The following is a 20,492-nucleotide window of genomic DNA, read 5'->3' on the forward strand; positions in this document are numbered from 1 at the left end:
GCAACCCGACTCATTCATTTCTAACCTTACTGTTATCTTACTGTAATCCTACAGATTAGAAGGAAAGCAAACAGGGAGAGGGAGTGAGACCCATTCCCCACATCCTCTTTGGTGGTCAAGTGAGTTCAGCGTCAACCCAAAAACTGCCCAGTTTAAAGTCACAAACAGAAAGTCCTACAGGACCTAAGAAAACAAGTGATTTAGTGAAAACAGTGAAACAGAGTTTCATATTGTGATGTTACAAGTTTATCACAAATGCTTTTAATATTTATTTTGCTCAAAAAGAGAGTAAGGAAAGTTGCCGTTTACAGTCTCTCGACCAGAAAATTCTCTTGTTGACCATCAAGGAAGAATAAAAAGAACAGGAAAATGGTTACCCAGACTTTCGGGAAAGATTTTCTTTTACACAGCTTGAAAAACCTGAAGGCAGGCAGGTGTCCCACTGCTCAGCCCTGCGAGCAAACAACTGCCAGGGAAGATGTCGCCAAAGCACTCAAACCAGGCAAGAGCTGGCCGCTAGAACCAGGGCAGCAGAGCGGCGGTTGCAATTTTTTATTAATTTTTTTTTTCCCCCTCATTTCAACTTCGATAGCAGACACTCACAGCTGTCACATCCAGTTTCCCTCCCTTCTCCTCCGAAATGTCCAGATTGCTACCTTTTTATCTGCTTCTATTACCCTGCCCATCGCACTCTTCCTCTCCCCAACCCAGACCGCTCTGCCCTAAGACCATTGCGGATCCTTGTTTCTCCTCACCCTCCACCGGCTCCAGGCGCCTGCCCAGGACACAAGGGGAACGCTCCCGTGACTTTCAGTCTAATTAGTAGGAGCACCATCATTAAAAACAGTGCTATGTATATACTCGGTGTTCGCAGCGGGCTCGTATTCTAGTTTCTAAGCCACATTACCACACTCTCCCTGCTGTTACTACCTCTGCTTCATTTACAGCGCTCGCACCTTCACTGCGCTGCTGGGAAATAGCGGCTGCGCTCAGCCCTGGAGTGCTCCTACGGGAAGAGCCGGCTGGGCCACGGCAAGCGGCTGCACAACTCAAACAGCAGCATCTACACCTCTGACTAAAGCCACTGCCGGGGAGAAAGGGAAAGAAACAGCAGTGGAAGTACCAGCTGTGGGAATGCCTGCCCCCTACACTCTCACCAAGAGGGACATTAAACTCTATCTAAACAGTCCTTTCCTGTCTCTGGACAATACGCATAAAAATACATCACAAGAAACAGGGTGAATTTTTACTCCTAAAGAAAACAAGAGACTTGCAAATCACATCTCCCTCCCATTTTCATCATCTGCACAAGGACATTTAACCTACTGGTCCACACCGCTCCTCCAAAACCCGTATTACTTGTCACATACAGAAGGATCTTCCTTTTCAAGTCCACAGCCTTAGTTCATTTAGAAGTTTAAACTCTCAAATTTACCTTCCGTCACCACAGTAACTGGAAGTAGGCTGTTACTTGTTCAAGAGCTAGCTGGTTAACTGCTGAGGAGCTAAAGGTGATGCTCATCATACCAACAACACAAGCAAAACACACTTGTGTTTCTTTGATTTATAAATATATCCTGTAAACCAGTTCCCCCCCTTGCTGCCTGTACATTGTCTAGCACAGCACGGCTCTGGCCCACCACCAAAGCTCCTGTGACTCAAGGACTATTTCCCCCAACACTGATTACCCAGATCGCCTATTTAATTTTCCTCCGAAGAGGCCCCCCCAGGCACCCAGGAATACAGTGGCTGACCTCCAGCGGGAAGGGGAAAAATCCGACAGAACACTGAACAGCAGCGTAATTCCTTTCATTTTCCGCATGCCACTAAACCACGAGTCATCTTCAGCTCCACACTGTGGAAGCGACGCTACCATCCTGTAGCACGTCAGCTGGATACCAGCGGTGGGGAAATCACAGCCAGCACAGGATTGTCCCCGCTGACGGCTTCCTATAGCCAGCACTACTGCTTTTGAGCTCACACAGAAATGCTGATCATCCATTCAAAACATTAGGGAACTATGGGAAAGCAAATTGGAAAAGACAGTCAAGACTGGCCAAGATGCACGGCATAGATGTCCTGTTCCTGGCACAAACTGGGGCATGGGAGAGCAAGAGGAAGAGGCAAAAGGGAAGGACAAAAGTTATTTGTTTACAGTCGGGTGCTGTGTAGCGCTGGAATATCTCACACCTTCTATAACATTCCAAGAGAAAGTATTTACACACGCTCCTCCAAAACATCTATATCTGTTCTACATGGATCTCAATCTATAGCTTGGAGAAGGAAGGTACAAAGTCTCTGAAATAGTATAATGACTACAAATCACAAACCACCAAAGATTAGTGCCAGCACAGACAACCTAGGGAAAAAAAAAGAGGTTAAAGTTTATGCCATAATCAACTAAGCACATATGGTAAGTCACAAAGAACATGGAACATAAGGATGACAAAACCAAAAGCCTAAAAAACCAAACCAAAGATTCCTCAGCAGCCCCACTCGATCCACAGGGCAATAACCGGGGACCAGCTGTGTGAAGCAGCAGAGAAGCTCCTGAGCTCTCTGGCAGCTCCGAGGTACCAACCCGTAACATCCCATCCACAGTACGGGTGAAATAGTCAGGAAAAGCACACAGAAACCAGCAGAGCTGCATCCAATTTAATTCTGCACTAACAAACTTCTGGAGTGTCTAATCATACAGCCTGTGAGGAACGACTAACTACTAGAGTTAACCAGGGTCACCAGTGACCACCCACACAGAAAGCGACTCCCAGGAAAAGGCAGAGCCAAGTACTGGGGAGTTTGGACTCAGCAGCAGCATAAAATGAGATCTCACACGACACTTCATGGTCAAAGTTGCAGAGAAGCCGTTCAGTGTATTTATTTGGATATGCCTATTTCTGTTTAAATTTTTAACAGGTAAGCATCAATACTAACCCCTTGGAACTTCTAGATTTTGTCCTCACATTAATTAAAACCGAATTCAGAGTAGATCTGAATCCAGAAGCAGTACACCAGGTAAGATTGCAGCAGGAACACTGATATATTCTACACCTCTACAGAAGTTCCGTGTAAAGTATCTAACACACTATAGGGAGAATATCTGCATCCACATGGAGGTTTTTTAAATTATTTTAAACAAACAAATAAGTATCACTAGTTTTAAGAGTCCTCAGTCTGTAGCGGGTATTTTTACGGACAAGACAGCCAACGGCCAGTGGTTCTGGTGACTGCACTGAAGAACCAAATGTGGTTCCATTTATGCTGACTCAGCAGTGAGCACTGTGAGGTTGCTACCAACAGGGCAGCCTTCTCCTCACCCCCAGCCAGGCATCTCCATCTCCCAGTCCAACACGAGATCTGGCGATCAGGCAATCACTGGGTGAACGGAATCAGTTCACCAATTTAAAGATGAGAAACAAGAAGAAAGAAAAGCATCTCTCGGAGCGGGACACCGAGAGCTTACCCTGCAGCCACGTCCCCCCGAGAGTGACCTGAGGAGCAGGAGCCAGAGCACCACTGGACACTGGGGCGGGCTCTCCCTTTCCAGCGATGGCTCCAATGGGATAAACCAAAACACGGAGCTGCACTCACACCTTCAACCAACACAAGCAAGCACCGGTGCCCAAAGCAACGCAGGACTGGCCTGCCCTCCCCGCATCCTCATCTGCTCCCGACTCCACCACCGCCTCCGCTCCGCGGCACCGCTGCTCTTTGACGGAGTCGCGCTGAGGTGAACTGACTGAAAATCAGAAGTATTATATTAAGTGGGTTTTTTCCTTTACTCGGATCAGTCCTCATACCCGATTCGTTCAACAGCCCCCGAGGTGCCTGTGGCAGTAAGACAGAGGGCAGCAAAGCAGGGCAGGGAGGGAAGAGCTGCTCCTTTTAGCAAGGCTGTGGGTTTGAAAGTACTCACCGAGGCAGAACCCCGGATTGCCAACCCCGGGACAGCACTGGGAACACGCTGCTTTACACACAACTGGTCAGAAATGAATGCAGAACAAAGCACAAGTCCTGCCAGGTGATGTAATCTATTGTGTTCCTTGCATCTTTTCCTACACTCATAGCCTTGGCTTACTGTGGTTGCTCTAATGTTCTTAACACTAAAAAGCCTGGCAAAAAAGGAACTTAGGAGTATTTACTATCAACTCACACCGTTAGTAAATCATGCATTAAGCAAGAGACTTTCTGCTTTGGTTCATACAGGAACATGTGTTTTGGAGGACTGTGCTGTGAAGGGTTCAACTTCCCAGCTAAGAGGGGCTCTTTTATTTTTTTTATTTTTTTTTTTCTAACTGCAGTTAACTGCAATCGGACACAGCACAGCGTTTGTAAGTCACCTCTTCTAACTGCGCTGGGCCAAGCCTGTAAGGAACCAGAGAAATCAGATCTCTATGGCTAACACTAATATCCACGAATCTTTATTGACATTTAGCTTTTTACAGTAAAATCCCCAAGGCACAAAAAGATCCGTTCCTGACGTATCTATCAGGGTAGGAGAGTGCGTTCTAACTCAAAGTTCCATGTAGGCACTCAAACGCACCCGAAACATACCCAAGAAATGGGCATTAATGACAACACAGCCCCCGCAATGCTTTCACTCAGACACACGGCCACAGAAGGAATGTCAGACATAGTCCTTTGGACAGGAGCACAGCCACAGGTTTCCTTCCATGGGGACTACCTTAACCCTTACACTCAGAGTGAAACGGCTTCAAAAAGTGAACTAAGAACGTTCAAACCTCCCACATCCCCTATACACGTGAGCAAATAGAAGAGAGAGAATGCAAATTAGCCCTTTTTCTTACAGCCATTATTCTGCTGCCCTAAATACAGACACCTTCGCATCCATCTGCGACAGCTGAGGGCTGGACCATTTTAACTCCAGCACAGCATCCGGGCCTGGGAATTCCTAGGAGAGGGAAAATCGAAACTCTTGATTCTCTTTCCCCGCCCCCTCAGGCTTAAATCAGAACATTAGACAGGCAGGAAGGGTCTTCTGCTGATCTCACAGCGTTCCATTCAGACTGGCAGAGTTTAGGCTGCTAAAAATCACAATTCCCCAGTAACGTTTCACACTGCACAACCTGACTCTGGCATGCTACCAGCAACGCTGAAGATTTAATTAGCACCGTGTAGCCACGGTGACTATTTTCCTCTTCTGCAGTCCTCACAGATGGAACACAAACAGAAAACATCTTCCACCTCCTCCTCCTTCTCCCCCCCATCTCCATCAAACGCTTTTTGGACTATATCTGTTATATGGGAAATGGACAGACCAATTCTAAATTAACTTCTCCCTAAGACTTGAGTAATTCCACCCATTTTAATACAAAACGCTCCTTTGGAGAGATTATACAAGATCAACCGCAGAACCAGAAAAAAGTAGAGCACAAAAAATTTAAGAAATTCTTGTATATGGCCACACCAAGTGTAAAGCAGAGTTATTTCTATATTATTATACTTCTTTACATTAAAAAAAAATGGCTAAAAATAAACACGTTTTTCCTGCTTCCTATAGTACAGAAAGGTGAGAAAAGCTAATGCAGATTCAAGCTTCAAAGTGTAGAAAATCAGTACCCCAGTACTTCCAAAATAGGAAGGATATACTTGAAAAAGAAGCAAAGATCTACAGAAAAGGCTTGAAGGGTTTAAGAACTAGATGTCCATCACCCAGGCCCTCAGCTCCAACCCTGACTTTCTCAAAGCCTTCCACCATAGAATCACAGAATGATATGGGGTTGGAAGGGACCTCTGGAGATCATCCAGTCCAACCCCCTGCCACAGCAGGTCCACCCAGAGCAGGTCGCACAGGAACGTGTCCAGGTGGGTTTTGAACGTCTCCAGAGAAGGAGACTCCACCACCTCCCTGGGCAGCCTCTTCCAGGGCTCTGCCAGCCTCACAGGAAAGAAGTTCCTCATGTTTCAGTTGAACTTCCTATGTTCAATTTTGTGCCCATTCCCTCTTGTCCTGTCACTGGGCACCACTGGAAAAAGACTGGTCCCTTCCTCCTGACACCCACCCTTTAAGTATTTATAGGTGTTGATCATATCCCCCCTCAGTCTTCTCTTCTCCAGACTAAAACGACCCAAGTTCCTCAGCCTTTCCTCATCAGAGAGATGTTCTAGGCCCCTCATCATCTTTGTAGCCCTAACCACGGTATGGTTCAGGTCATTTTACCTTTTGCGGTTCTCCCACATGAAACAAAACAAAACCAGCTGTAAAACTCCTTCCCAACTGCCCATCCAAGAGGTGCTACTCAGACAAATGCAGGTCTGCACAGTGCTTCAAAGATGTTTCTCTAATTCTCTTCAGAAAAGAAGCAAATAATGTAAAAAAAAAAAAATAATAATAAAAAAAAAAATCAAACCACATCACTTAAGTTAGGGGCTTCTACAAACAAGTTTCAGTTAACCAAAGGGAATATAAAAACGAAAACACTTTCATCATCTGCCCTTCTAACCAAGAGAGAGATGCTAAGCTGTCCAGGGTACCTTGTGTCTTTAGCCTGCAATTTGTGCTTCAAATCAGAACATAAAAAAAAATATAAATGCCACACACATATATATATATGCCATTTTTATTAAGCGTCTCATCTTAAGAGAGCTTCATTCAAGTAAGTAGCTATTCTGAAGCCACTAGAGACTCATACGAAGGACTACTCGCATGAGTAAAAATCTGCCTAAGAAAGCCCTTCGTTCATAGTCCAAGAATTTAAACTGTAGTTAAAGGTGTCATGGGAATCGCACCACCATTTTAATTAAATGCTATAAGATCTTGCGGACAGATTCAAGATTAGCACCATCTGTTTTGCTTGCAGTGTTTCATTTCACTATATCATCCTCACAACGCAACAAAATATCATTTCACACTCTACTCAAGCCATTTAAATACCAGATAAAAATTATGTCATCTGGATACACCTCACTGGGGAGGAAGGACAAAAGGAGGGAGACAGGAGGACTGAAAAATACTCTGTAACGGCGTGTGCTTATGGGGGAGGCAAACACGGGCTGATCAGAACTCTTGTCCCCCACTCCCACTGAAATAAAATATTTAGTAACATGTTACTAAAAAACATTTAGTAACATTTAACTAAATATAAAAATATTTAGTAACTTGACAGTAATTCCCTGTCAAGCGAATTGAAAGAACAGAAGCAAGAAAAAAAAAAAAAAAAAGAAAAACACATCAAGAGACAGAGGAGACTGCTTAACTAAAAAAAAATAAATAAATATTTTCTTCATAGCTATATATTATTTTTACACTGAGAAAGATTCCAATTTGGATAGCACAACTTCGGTACAGCGAGACTGAAGCAGCAGCAAGCACCTGAACACAGACGCTCTCTCTTACCTTTTACTCCTGGGTTTATAACTCTCTTGCTTTAAAAAACCAACACAAACCAACCAACTCAACCCTGCGGAGCCTCCCGAATCGGGGCATTTACCAAACTACGTGTCAGCATTCCCCTCCTTATCTTATCCATTTTAAGAAGGGGAGGAATGGTTTGCGTTCCCTTCCCTCGGGGCTTACCCCTTCTGGCCCTTAGGGGGGGAGGAACCACATGGCCACGAAGAGGGGCTTATCCTGCACGGAATGAGCCCCGGCTCAGCTGCAAAGTGACATTTGTGAGGCAAGACGACTGGCAGGAAAGCATGGCAGTAACCGCAGGAATGAGGGTCTTCAAACTTTTCCATACTTTGAATTCAAAAATGGAAAAGAAAAAAAACCACAAACACCCAAACAAAACTAAGTTCTTCAAATTTTTCCATACTTTGAATTCCAGAATTGAAAAACACAACACGTTTTTAAAAAAATATCCCATTTTGCAATGGGCCTCACACGGCCAACAGAAAAACCGTGCCGTGCTTCAAAAAGCCAGGCTGAGCATCATTCTTGTTAATATGCACCTGATGGACAGCAGAATGACGTGTGGCTTTAATCCTTTCCCTGAATAAGGACACAGTCAAGTGGCTGGGAAAAAAAAAAAGGATAAAGGACAGCCACTAACAACCTGTTAAAAAACAAAGGATTTAAAAAAATTACCTCGTTGTTGTTAATTTGCTCTTAAAGCCAGCAAGGACGGGAGCACACCGCTGCATGCGGCACATGGGCCCAACAGGATTTTCTGGTGGCTAAATCTCTTCCCCCCGCACCCCCTGGAAGAGATTATCCAAATGCTACTGCTTCAGAGCTGCTTGTGACAAGCAGCAGCGGCAGGGCACTTGTATGTCATCTTTTATCTTTGCCAAGTCTCAGTGAAGGATTTAGCTGTAACCAAAATCCTATTATCAGATATCTTCCCGACGGCCTTCTGTACCTGGGGACATCTGAGATACTGTATCGTAGTATCGAGGACCAGAAAAATCAAGATACTTCTAAAACAGTAGAGTCCACGTATACCATTATTAAAAGCCACAAACTAATAGCATGAGCTGCGATGCCTAAAAAGCAGTATTTTTCCCTCTCTCCCCCAGGTACCAGTGTGATTCTGCCTACGTGGGAGAGGGGGCACCCAGGAAGATTAATAGATTTGTTTCAAAGAAACAAAAAGTCAACCTAGTCTCAAAAGGAATTCGAGGTGGCAACTAAGTACCATCCTTCCCAGGATGCAAAATATAAAATATAAATAGACTCCAATATTAATCCTCAAATTTCAGCAGTTGGGGCAGACGCAGAAGCCACCAACAAAGAAGTTTTGAGTGACAAACATAAAAGAAAGAGTAATCTGATAAAAGGGCCCAAATCGCTGATATGGATCCCAGCCATCACAGAATTTCAAGGTTAAATACTACAGTAAAAGACTAAAATAAAACAGAGCAGAAGGAAGGAAAGTGAGCGCACACTGACATCCTGAAAGGGAAACAGGATCTGTTTCTGAGGGAGTCCGCTGCAAAAACAGGTTGGCAAAAGAAAACCTAAGGTGAGAAATTCTTACCAAAGAAAGAGAAGGTGACACAGAAACTGTCAGGTCACCAAGACTCACGTGTAGCTCTGCACCTTCACCGCTGACTGCGTTCTTGTTTCGCCACATCAAAAAGCAGAGAAAACAGAAGAATTGCGGGAATGGTCAAAAAGTATATATTCCATACAACAACAACAAAAAAGCATTCAGAGATTAAGACTGTTTGGTCCAAAAGAGGGAAGCCATGAGGGTCTCCAGAGAACAGCAGCTGGTTGTGTCTTCCAGGTATCAAATTAAATGAGCAGAATCCAGGTTCAAACCAAAACAAGATGGCTGGACTTGTGTGTCAGGATAAAAACTTAGGGATTAGTTGAAAAATTGTCTATTTAATATTAAACTGGTTCAAGAAATCTCTCAGCCAAATATACATAGAGCCTGGGAGATTATTCAAGGGAAGTATTCCTATGTCCTTGACCTACTCTTACTCTTTCTCCAGGTAACTCCTAATGGCGACGGGGGGAGTGTACTTTCCTTGCACAGTGACTGTTTTACTGATGGCCGTTTGGCACTGACTCGAGGATGGCAGGTCTGAGAGCTATTTTGAGGGTAACAGTCATTCAGGACCAACTCCAGGAACTCTTAAAAAAAAAAATCATTATAAAACTAGAACAACAAAAAGGAAGAGGAGAAGGAATTTTGAGAGAAGACCTTTGAGTTACATCAACATCTGTCACCTTCAGTGACTGGCCTTGGTTAGCAAATCTCCAGTCCCTTAACCAATTCAGCACATCCCAGTACGCAGCTCCAAACTGGAACCCAGCTCTTCAGCTCTCTTCCACGGTAAAGGCTGTAACCAAGTTCCTCAGACAGAGATGTAAAAGGATAATGCGATAAGCAAGGCTGAAAGCCAAAGAGCTGAGATTGAGCCACTACTCGAAAAGATGCTTTCGAGGCAAAAAAAATATTCGAGACATAAAAATATAAGGAAACTGAAAGATGGCAGCAACATCTTCCCAGGTCAGGCACGCGCTTCCACACACTGGTACTTAGTGGCTCTTGCACCAGTACAGACAGACGAAGTGGGAAGTTGTTGTGCTGGAGTCTCACTGCCCAGAATGAGAAAGGGCAAGGGAAAAGCCAATCTGAACATCAAACCAGGTACTGAATAGGTGGGAATCCCAGGTTTCAGAGGATGCTACTACGCAACACCTATCCAGGTACTCGGAGACAGACCTACCCAATAAAGCCAGGACAGACAGAAGCATTTAAAAACAAGACATGGTGGGTTTTGATTTGTTTGGGGTGTTTTTATAGGGAAGAGGGGAAGAAGTAGAATGAAGTTTAGCCATGTCAGACCTGAACGTATCCCAGTGCAATGGAAGCATCCAATGCCTGGAAGCATCACGCCATCTCCAAGACAAAAGACAGAAGGAACTGAGTACATTCTTTTCATTTTAACAAACCCTAGGTTTGGGTAGTGAACCCTGCAGGTCAGCTTACAGACACTATTTTACAGAGCACGCTAAAAGGTACCTCTGAGTTCCATAACACTTCAGCCAGTTTCTTTACAAAAGGGCATCAATTATATTTTAGCTTCTGAACAGATAATAAAATGAAAACTACCACCGCAGACTTCGGATAGCACACAAAAGAAAGCAAACAAACAGGCAACTAGCCAGCCACAGAATCCCTCCCTCACTCTAAGACAAGGTGAATGATGAGGTTTGCAAATCCCCTTCAAAAAGGCAGAATCAACACCAAGTAACTGCCCATTTTCCAAATAAAAAAAAAATCCCCTCTTACAGAAAAGTAATCCAACACATGAAAAAGATGACAAAAGCAAATCTGCAAGTAAACAAAGGAATATCCTCTCTTCCCCCAGCTTTAATTTTTTTTTAACTGAAGGAGGAAGGAAATGTCACACATCAGAGTCATACAATGGACTATCAGATGTTTCCCAAACCAAGTAATCTGACATATGGGCAGAAAAAAAAAAAAAAAGGGGGGGGGGGGCAGGCTGGAGGAAGTAACAACCCCAGCAGAGTAAACTTTGGCACACTGAGTTAAAGAATGCAGTTCCTTTTCTTCCCTTATACAAATAAAAGCCCTGCATTTAAGAGCTCAGAACTGGAACATTTTTGTACACCACATCTAAGCAGAATTGCTTAGCGAATAGCAAGAGCTCACACAGCTGTTTTACGCGTGTGCCCATCACTGACCTGCAAAGCAAACGACGCCCAAACGGGCCCCGGGGCCGGGGCTGGAAGGCAGGAACGGCACAGAAATACAATCACACAGCCCTGGGTCTTCAACATCAACGGCGTCTTCACCAGTGACATCAAATACAGCTCAAAACGTCAGGCATTCTGCCAAAATCCCTTAGCCCTTCAAAAAAATAAAATCACCACCTGCGGAATTCTTTCCTGCGAATCTTCCTTAATATAGAAAGCAGTAAATAAATCCACTACGTGACTGGTCATGTAGATTCCTCTCGCCAGCTTTCTTACTGCCATTCCTGCAAAGACAGGAATCCAGCAACTCCTGCCAGAAGGGAATTATGGAAATTCACAGAGAACTCAAATTATATTAAAGTATACACTCAAAATTAAATAGCCAGAAACACCCAGCTAAAAGTGAGATCAGCAAATTCAGAATAAAGCAATTTAACCAATTAACCTATTCTATCGCCAAAGAAATTATTTTTTATAAAAATACTCAAAATGGTCACTTCAAGATGTTCCTGGAATGAATTTTTATAACTCGGCCAGAAATTGAGTAATGTTGTGGACATTCATGAAGTGAGACTCAAAAAAACCTGACACTAAGGGACTGCAGATAGACTACAGTAGATTTGAAAGCTTCCTAGTGAACCAGAGACTCCAGAAAGAAAAATTAAAAAAAAAACAAACCATGGTTTTATATTGTAACAAACTACCACACTTTAAAATTTCTGTCTCCTAGCTGTCAGCTACGAATGCCTCGTTACCAAAAAACAAAGGCTGCCAATGCCTGCTCAGTAGGTACAGAACAGTTTTCCTCTGAATTTTGTTTTCAATCCCCTGTTCTCACAAAATACCATATTTTCTGAGCAAATATGGAGCTATAAGGGCAGGCAACAAAAAGGCACTGACCACAGCATAGCTCTTTTAACACTAAAAGATTAATTGAATAAATTTTTAGTGAACAAGCTTTACGTTTCCTTCTCCAAGACATGGATCGTGGTTACACAGGCACTTTGATCTCACTTCAATCCACGCTGCTGCCAAAACTTGGTGGGGAGAGAGAGGAATAACGGGTACACGGAGCTGGCAAGGGAGCGAGACGGAAAAATAAGAGGGAAAAATTTTTCACTAGGTCAGTTCCATGATCCAGGCTTGAATGTGAGCTTATGAGTCTTTTAAGGGGTCATCGAGGCACAGAAGAAGAGTGGAAAAAGAATGAGAGGGGGGGAAAAAAAACCTCACCTTTCCCTCTGTAATTAATATTATTTTCTTTTCATAAACAAAACCAGTACACTACACTGCAACATTGGCCAACTAAAGACCAGAGAGGTAAATGCCCAATGAGAAGTGATACAGAAATACAGGGAAGCTGTGGCTGCCCCATCCCTGGAGGAGTTCAAGGCCAGGCTGGATGGGGCTTTGAGCAACCTGCTCTAGTGGAGGTGTCCCTGCCCAGGGCAGGGGGGTTGGAACTCGATGATCTTTAAGGTCCCTTCCAACTCTAACCATTCTATGATTCTGTGATTCCGTATCTTACACTAAAAACTAATTTTAAACAACTGCCTGTTTTTCTCCATTTTCGTAAGCTGATTAAATACATTCCTTCGCATAGGGAAGAGGTCTTTGTGTGTGTTTGAGCTCATCTGTGTTAGTCACATAAATGTAAATATTGCCTGGGGGCACATTATACAACAGCAACACACAATAAAATCTCCTGTCTCGCAGAAACAAGAGGGAGAACGCCACTAAAAGCTGGAGTCACATTTCCATATGCATTATCGCAGTTCTGCTCAGGAAGGTGAATTAAGCCACACATGACTCCATGAGAAATAACATTTTTTAACAGAGGTAGGATGCGAAAGTCCGGATTTATCAAAATTAATCAAAATTCACAGCACAAGCCAAAGGGAAGACGGCTTAAACCTTTTACATTTGTGAGATACTAGAAAATAGGCATCATCTTACTATGTAAAATGCTAAGAACCCTCCCGATGTGAGGAGTTAAAACTTACTATACGGTATCAAAGCGGTTTATGTTGAGACGTCGTTACCACTCTACAGTATAGCGATCACACTAACGCAAGGCTCCCCAGTAGCTGAAGCCACAGCAGGAAGCGATGCGAGCTGTCACTCTTACTATCACGGGGCTGTCATCCCCGCGGTACGCACGGCCCAGCTGTGAGCAGAGGGAACCTAACACGCTGTTTTAGTAATATTTTGAGGTCTGTTAGAGCAGAATATTTTTATTAGCTGGTTTCTCTTTGAAACTTCCAGTTGACGTCGGGGAACTCAGGGAAAGATAATCTATTTTTAAAGCAGTACTTAAGAGCTTAAAATGAAAGCAGCACCAAAGCTTGCTCTGAGGAAGAGGGATGCCCCCGTGTAAATACATACTCCATAGAAACCAATCTTCTGGATTTGATTTGGGATCTGCTGTTGAAAACACTTGTGCGCTTTCAAAACTGGCAAGATAATACTGAAACGAGCATGCTTCTAGGCAGAGCAGTACTTTTTTTTCCATATTATTTGTGTTACTATGGCACCAACAAGTTGCAAGTCCCACTGTGCTAGACTCTACACGAGGGTGTACTGCTCATCCACAGAGCAGTAACGGAATACACACAGACTTGAAAGAACATAGAACTATACTTGTCAGCCTTAACAACAGTCAGAAAAGACCAACCACCTATTCGGTGTTACTAGGCTGGCTGTAGGATCCCACAAACAAGCTCAGGAAAAGGGCTTGTAGGACATCAACTGGTAACCTTCCATAAGACAAAGGAACAACTAGAAAAAAAAACCCCAAAAGATACCAATTCATAAATTGATGATCCTGGTGTACACTGGAGTCAGTCAGTGCTGGATGAAAAACAAAAAGCAGAGAAGGAACAGCGCTGAAGGCTTTGGAAGTGAGCGCACAGTAACTCTGAGATGTAACCACAAGAGAAGACAACGCAAGAAGACGGGAAGGTGCAACGAGGTCCCAGTCCCAGGACACAGGAGCAGCGTCCTCAATCCGAACAGGGATGCTTCAGTCGCACCCCCACAAGCAAGGATGTACAAGTGGAGGCTGGAAGGGGTGGGGAGGAGGGTGATCAGGGAAAAGCGGGGACAGCAGGTTGAGCATTCTCCTCCAGTGAACTGGAAGCTTCAGCCAAGCCTAGATGTTAACTTATTACAAAGTGTAACGTTCCAGTAACACTGGTACTTTTTAGGTATTTAAAAAGCAGTGCATCTGCACAGACTTTTACCAAGCCATGAAAGAGAGTAAAAAAATGAAAACGTAATCCATAAAAATTCCTTCTTCATCAAGTGACCAAAGTTAATCAAGTTAACCCATTCAGCAGATGTGACCATCTCTCACATGCACCTCAACAACTTTTTTCCACTGCAGCTCAAAATTTTCTGTTTCTTTAGATTTTTTTTCAAAAAAATTGCATTGTCAAGAAGGACAATACTAGAAGGTCTACACAGAGGGTTAAAGAGTTCCTTCTTTACTCTCTTTCACATGAGGAAGTGCTCTCAGAAGCAGAAGGGGGAAAAAAGATTCAAGATCAAGTCAATGTGGGGGGTATTGAGAACTGGGGTTATGATGTCAGTACTGCACTGATTATGTAGAAAAATTCAGAAATATTTCTTTTCAGACAGTATTACAGGAAGTGAAAACTACAATTCTTAAGATGTATCAAAAAAAAAATCCGAGGTAACTACATCAGCCTAATATTTGAGTATTTTCTTAACCACGTTAATGCTCACAATAGCCCTCTCGGGAAAGGACTCGTCACCGGAATCAGAACAGAGCCACGGGAGAAGGATGAACATTCAGGAGATAATCAGGATTTCAAGATGATAACCTCAATTATTTCTAGTGGCTGGCTTCGGATTCCTCGGCACACTTTGTCCTGACCCGCAAGTGTCCCTCCTGCGCCCCAGCCTTCCCGCGAGGCGAGTTACCCAACCCAGGTTCAGGAATTCCACCCCCGGAGCCGGGCAAGTGAACCCAACACCGCTCCGTCCCAAGCTCTTTGCAAATCTGGGTCTATTTTCTTCAAACTCACGCCCATTAAACTGTCAAATACTCTGACAGGACATAATAAAAGCCTACCACCGAAGTGATTTAAAACCTGAAATAATCTTTTATTAGCAGGAAGCGAGCAAGCTTTCTAATGTCATTTTTCTACTTCTATCTTGCCACCTAATAAAATTCAGGATAAAGATAACCCAAGAATCAAATACTTCTGCAGAACTTGAGAGGTTAATTCCATTTCTTAAGTATATATACACATGTAAATTCACACCTACATAAAATTTCAAGCAAGATTATGGACTACGCAGTGATGTAACATCCTGCACGCCCAAATAACAGCCTACTGCTTGAAGCACTGCATTTGTGATAATACAACGAGCAGGAACGACTACTGGTTAATTTACTACTACTTCTGGATTTGGTTGGGCAATCGGCCACTTACCGTGAAGTCCTTTACTGACAATTACACAACACCAAAGAGTACCTCACTGGCAATTTCTACATCCCTAATCTTCGCTTTCTGATGCCATGGAAAACCTTTAAGAAAACAACTCAAATGCCATCTCAGATTTCTTTGACTCCTTTCAGTTTCGCTATGAAACCAGCATCAAAACTCACCGATGGAAGTCAACAACTTCTCTTCCTGCTTGGGAACTGAAAAAAAGTAACAGCAACAGTGACCTTTACAGTTTTTGTAAATTTACTTTCGAACATTAACTGGAACAAAGACACAACTCCTATAAGCAGACCTTCCTGGCAGCAGGTTTCCCTAAGAAGGCACTTAAAGAAGCGCTCACATCTTCCACCCCAGCTCCTGTAAAGCCCTCTATAAATAGGTCTCACTTTCCAAGAACACAATCGTGCCTTTTCCAGGCTGAAGACTCCTACAGTATCTAATCTTTCACCACATGAAAGCTACTCCAAATTTTAGGTCATTCCTGACACCCTTTGCTGTACTCTTTTTTTTTTTCTCCCTCCCAGCCCCAGCCTATGAAACGTTACACAACTTCACCCCTGTTTCCAGGGACTGACTCGTGCCTTTTGATCCACCACGGCAGCTAAAGCAGACGGTTGAGGAAACATCTCCATGCTTCATGCGAGCCCTCACTGTCACGTGTCATACTGACCCTTACCCACGGGAAAAATCAAATTAATTTTCAGTAAGACTACTTTTAACACTAAGGATTATTCACAGGCAGACTGTTTGCCAGCTGGGTCTGAAGTTTTAATACAAAGCGCATTACTTCAGAACGTTTTGTCTCTAAATAGTTATTAGACAACTCTTAATTAGTATTTGAATAAACTGACCCTTAACAATTGCTTATTAAATAGTGTTTTGATAAACATTCTTTTCCAGAAGCGGCAGCAGACATTTTGACTACTGCAAAAAACACAGAGTTAGGATAAACATGATTTCTTCCACTGCCGTGCTAGGAGCACAGCAATTGCAGAGAGAAAGTGTATTTTTAATGAGCAAGCCTGCGTATGCCAGCGTAAACAAGTTTACAGCTGAGGTGTATTCTGATGACAAACCTGCAAACTGGCCCCTATATCATCTTACTGAGGAATGCTTTACATTTAGAGTAAAATTCTAGATTCCTTTGTGTAGGCTGCCTGTGGGGGTTTTGCCTGCCAGAGCACACAGACATCAACTCCCTGCCTAGAACGGCACCGAATTCCTGCTTCAATATAGAGCAACAGGCAACACAGACAAGAGCCCTTTGCATCACCCCCTCCAGAGGGACACTTCACCAAACCCAACCGTGCGAGCTCCACATCTGGATATTCCAAGCGAGCGCTAACACCTGGACTGTGCCTTCCCCTCAGGTGAAATATTTTGAGCTCAGAACACTCAGGAGCTCTCTACATCCTGGACACCACTGCTAAAAGAGCATCAGTTACTAAAAAGCTTTCAGAAAATATTTTCCGTAAAACGATTCAGAAAAAAAACAGTGATGTCTAACTCTTCTCTAAAGACTGTCTACAGTCGACAGGAAAATAAGCTAGGAATCGTGAAGTGTTAAACCAACCCGAAAGCACCGCAGCCCCCACGGAGCTCTGGCTTCTCCCGGGTGGGGAGACAGTGTGCCTTCCTGAACAAAACAAATGTTTGTGGGAAGAAATATTATTTAAACATAAACAAAGAGAATCACAGCAGATCATAACTATTTCAGAACTGCACTTCTCCAGTCAAGAACATTTCTTTGCGTCTCTTTGACCCAAAACAAAGCCCGCAATAAAACAATTAACTCTAATTGTCAACTCCTAATAGCAGAATCAGTTTAAAAAAGAAAGATTTGTAATCCACCTCGTTCCCAAAGAATGAACGAATTCCCATCAACAGCTGATGCACTTTGGTGCACGTTTTTGTTCTGTTGCACTGAAAAAGGAAATTAGCAAAAATTTCTCCAATTAGTCTCCAATCCAGACTACTGCAGCTTTAACGCTTCGTACATTTGGAAAGGAATATGACAATTTGAGGTTAAAGGGTCAATGGTGTTGGCCATATATTTCCAGTCTGTGTTTCCTTTCTCAATATCTTTCACTGATAGATAAATCCTAACAGACACTAACGACATTTAAAATAAAGCTCCCTAATAGCATATATGCAATCACACAGTGACTATCTCAAAAAAATACTACCTCATTGAATTTATTTTTTTTTCCAAGTGGAGCTAGAAAACAATAAAATTGTTACAGTTTCATAGATAGCACCACATTCCTGGTACGGATACCTCCCACAAAATTACCTGGGAGATTAAAGGATTGCACATTAAACTCACTATTACTATTATTATTATTATTAAAACACACTCGCAAAAGAACTTTGCTACATTTATTTCAATGATATTACACACCTATTTAAAATTTAGCATTTCCCCAGTCTAGCGAGGTGGGGAAAAAAAGAAAAGACCAAACCACAATAACTACAAAATAACTTCACGTTGCAATTTATGCTAATTGCACACCAACAATTATTTTTACCAGTGACAGATTTGCAGATCGCAACTACGTGAAAAGTTACACTACTCAATTTTCCATTAATAAACGGGGACTTCACAACACTCCCTGTAACATCCACCGCCTCGCTCTCGCGATCACATCCAATTGTCTCCCTCACACTTACGGTTTTATTTTTCTTACTGGGTAAGAGCAGCGCGTTCAAAAATCACCAGAACAATTCCTGCATCTCCATACCTCTACCACTGCCGTGTATTTATAAATGTTAGAAAATGCTGTCAAACAGAAGCAGAGATACAAACTTATATAATGTAACGGCTCAATAAAAAACCAAAGTAAGAATTGCATTTATTCTCACAGCAGAATCTCTGGAGCAGTCTCCCAGCAGCATAAGCCACTACGGCTCTTCTCCCAGATTCTTAAAAAGGTACAAGCAAAATAAAAACTAAACATACACTGAAAAAAGAAAAAGGAGACAAAATAATGAACATACAGCAAATACAAGACAAAAAACATAAAACAAAGAGCTGATGATTTGCATTTTTAATGAATTTTCTTTTTTCCCCCCCTTAATTCCTATAAGGGGACTAACAACAACCTCTTTCTTGCTATTAGAAAAAGAAGAAGATATGCACCCACCTCCAATTCTGGCAGAGCTCTGATGCGGGGAGAGGGTTATCTACCATAAAATCTTCCATACACGCTACCCCCAAACTGGCGTTACAAGTTTTTTGTTTTACCTATACCATACCACGCACTCAACGTCCCTCCTTCCCCCAGACATCACCCCTGGCAGCACCAGAAGGCTCTTGATGATCAGACAGTCCTCTCGCTCGCTCAGCTGTTGCCCAGCCAGAAGGGATAACGCTCCTATAAGTTCCAGGTAAAATAAAGCCAGGTATTTCCAAAAAGCTTCGTCCTTACGCAGAAACAAATTGTTTTCTTGTTTTAGATTTAAATTACAAATCTGCAGCTAGCCAAAATCGATACCGTAATTTCTTCAGCGTTAAACCATGCAATAGGAGTAGGAAGTTGTCCATCACCAGTAAGGCGGGCAGACGGCATCTACGCGGCCAAGCTGCCCAGCATACTACATTTTCAGCTACTGGGGTTTTTTCGGAGAAGAAAAAAAAAAAAAAAACCAAAAGGCTTGGGGTTTTTTTCGTTTTTGTTTGTGGTTTGTTTTTTTTTTTTACCTCTTGCCCCCAAGCAGGATCCATGCAAAGAGGAGACCAAGCCGTAACAACAGCTGACACGCAGCCACAAGAGCCCAGAGCGCAAATCCGACCGACAATCACACTACATGCCTGTTTGCTGCTGCTGCTGCTGAAATGGCGTTTGTCATTGTGAAAGGAGAGGGGGGGGAAAAAAAAAAATAAAATAATAAAAGAAAAAAAAAAACCAACAAACAACCCACCCAGTTCGTTAGGCACAAAGCACACAGGGCACGGAGTGCCAAGGGAGGCGGGGAGAAAAGCCTGTTTACTGGAGGAGATGGTGGCACAGGCAGAGGACACACACACACAGACACAGACACAGACACAGACACACACACACACACACACACACAATCCGCCGCCTCCAGGCTCCGCGGGAGCGCAGCCGGGAGCGCAAGGCACACACCCGCAGCAAACCACGTTAAAGAGCAAAATAAACACGGGGCGCCGGGCCGGGGGAGGGGCCAGCGGAGGAGCAGCCCCACGGGCCCTGGCTATAAAGCCCCCGGCAGCGGCACCCAACCGGCAAACTCGCTGCGCGGCCGCCGCCGTTCCTTCCCCCCCCCCCCCCCCCCGCCCCGTCCCTTCCCCAGCCCCGTCCCCGGGCACTCACCAGCGAGAAGAGGTTGGAGTGACAGTCCTCCAGGCTGGCCCCGTTCGCCACCCAGTTGGCCGCTGCGGTCATGATCCTCGGCGAGCCGGGCCGCCAGAGCGGGGCATGTCTGAGGAGACGGGCCCGGCGCGGGGGCAGAGGCAGCAGCGGGCGCTCCTCGGTGCCGCCCTCGCCTCCGCGGCCCGGGGCGGCAGCCGCGGTCCGGCCCCTGGCGGCGGGCGGAGCGGGGCAGCGCGGCCGGCAGGGGGCGCGCCGCGGGCGGGGGCGGCGGGGGGCGGCCCGGCCGCCGGGCGGGCGCGATCCTCGCTACCCGCCGCCGGGCGATCCTCAGGCCGCGCTGCCCGGTCCGGCGGGGAGCGGGGGCGGTCTCGGTCCGAGCCCCTCAGCAGCAGGCGGCGGCGGCGGCGGGGGGGTGGGGGAAGCCTCCTCCGGTCCTCCAGGCCGCCTCAGCACCGCCGGGGCGGAGAGAAGAAAGGGGGGGGGGGGGGCCCGGGGCCCTCCTTCCGCGTCCAGGTCTGGCCCCCCCCCGGCCGGGGCAGGCGT

The 20,492-nt window shown here is 44.5% G+C and overlaps 1 protein-coding gene across 1 annotated transcript in view; it reads right to left on the reverse strand.

Moving 5' to 3' along the window:
* Window positions 1-20,127, reverse strand: part of MED13L (mediator complex subunit 13L) — a 194,486-nt gene extending 174,359 nt beyond the window's left edge. The window contains exon 1 of the mRNA XM_074159479.1: window positions 19,950-20,127. Within this exon, the coding sequence (XP_074015580.1) occupies window positions 19,950-20,021 (72 nt within the window). The 5' untranslated portion in view covers window positions 20,022-20,127. The remainder of the gene's footprint in view (window positions 1-19,949) is intronic.
* Window positions 20,128-20,492: the final 365 nt, after the last annotated feature.

The sequence above is a fragment of the Numenius arquata genome, chromosome 16 (genome assembly GCF_964106895.1).
Source record: "Numenius arquata chromosome 16, bNumArq3.hap1.1, whole genome shotgun sequence".
Taxonomy (NCBI): domain Eukaryota; kingdom Metazoa; phylum Chordata; class Aves; order Charadriiformes; family Scolopacidae; genus Numenius; species Numenius arquata.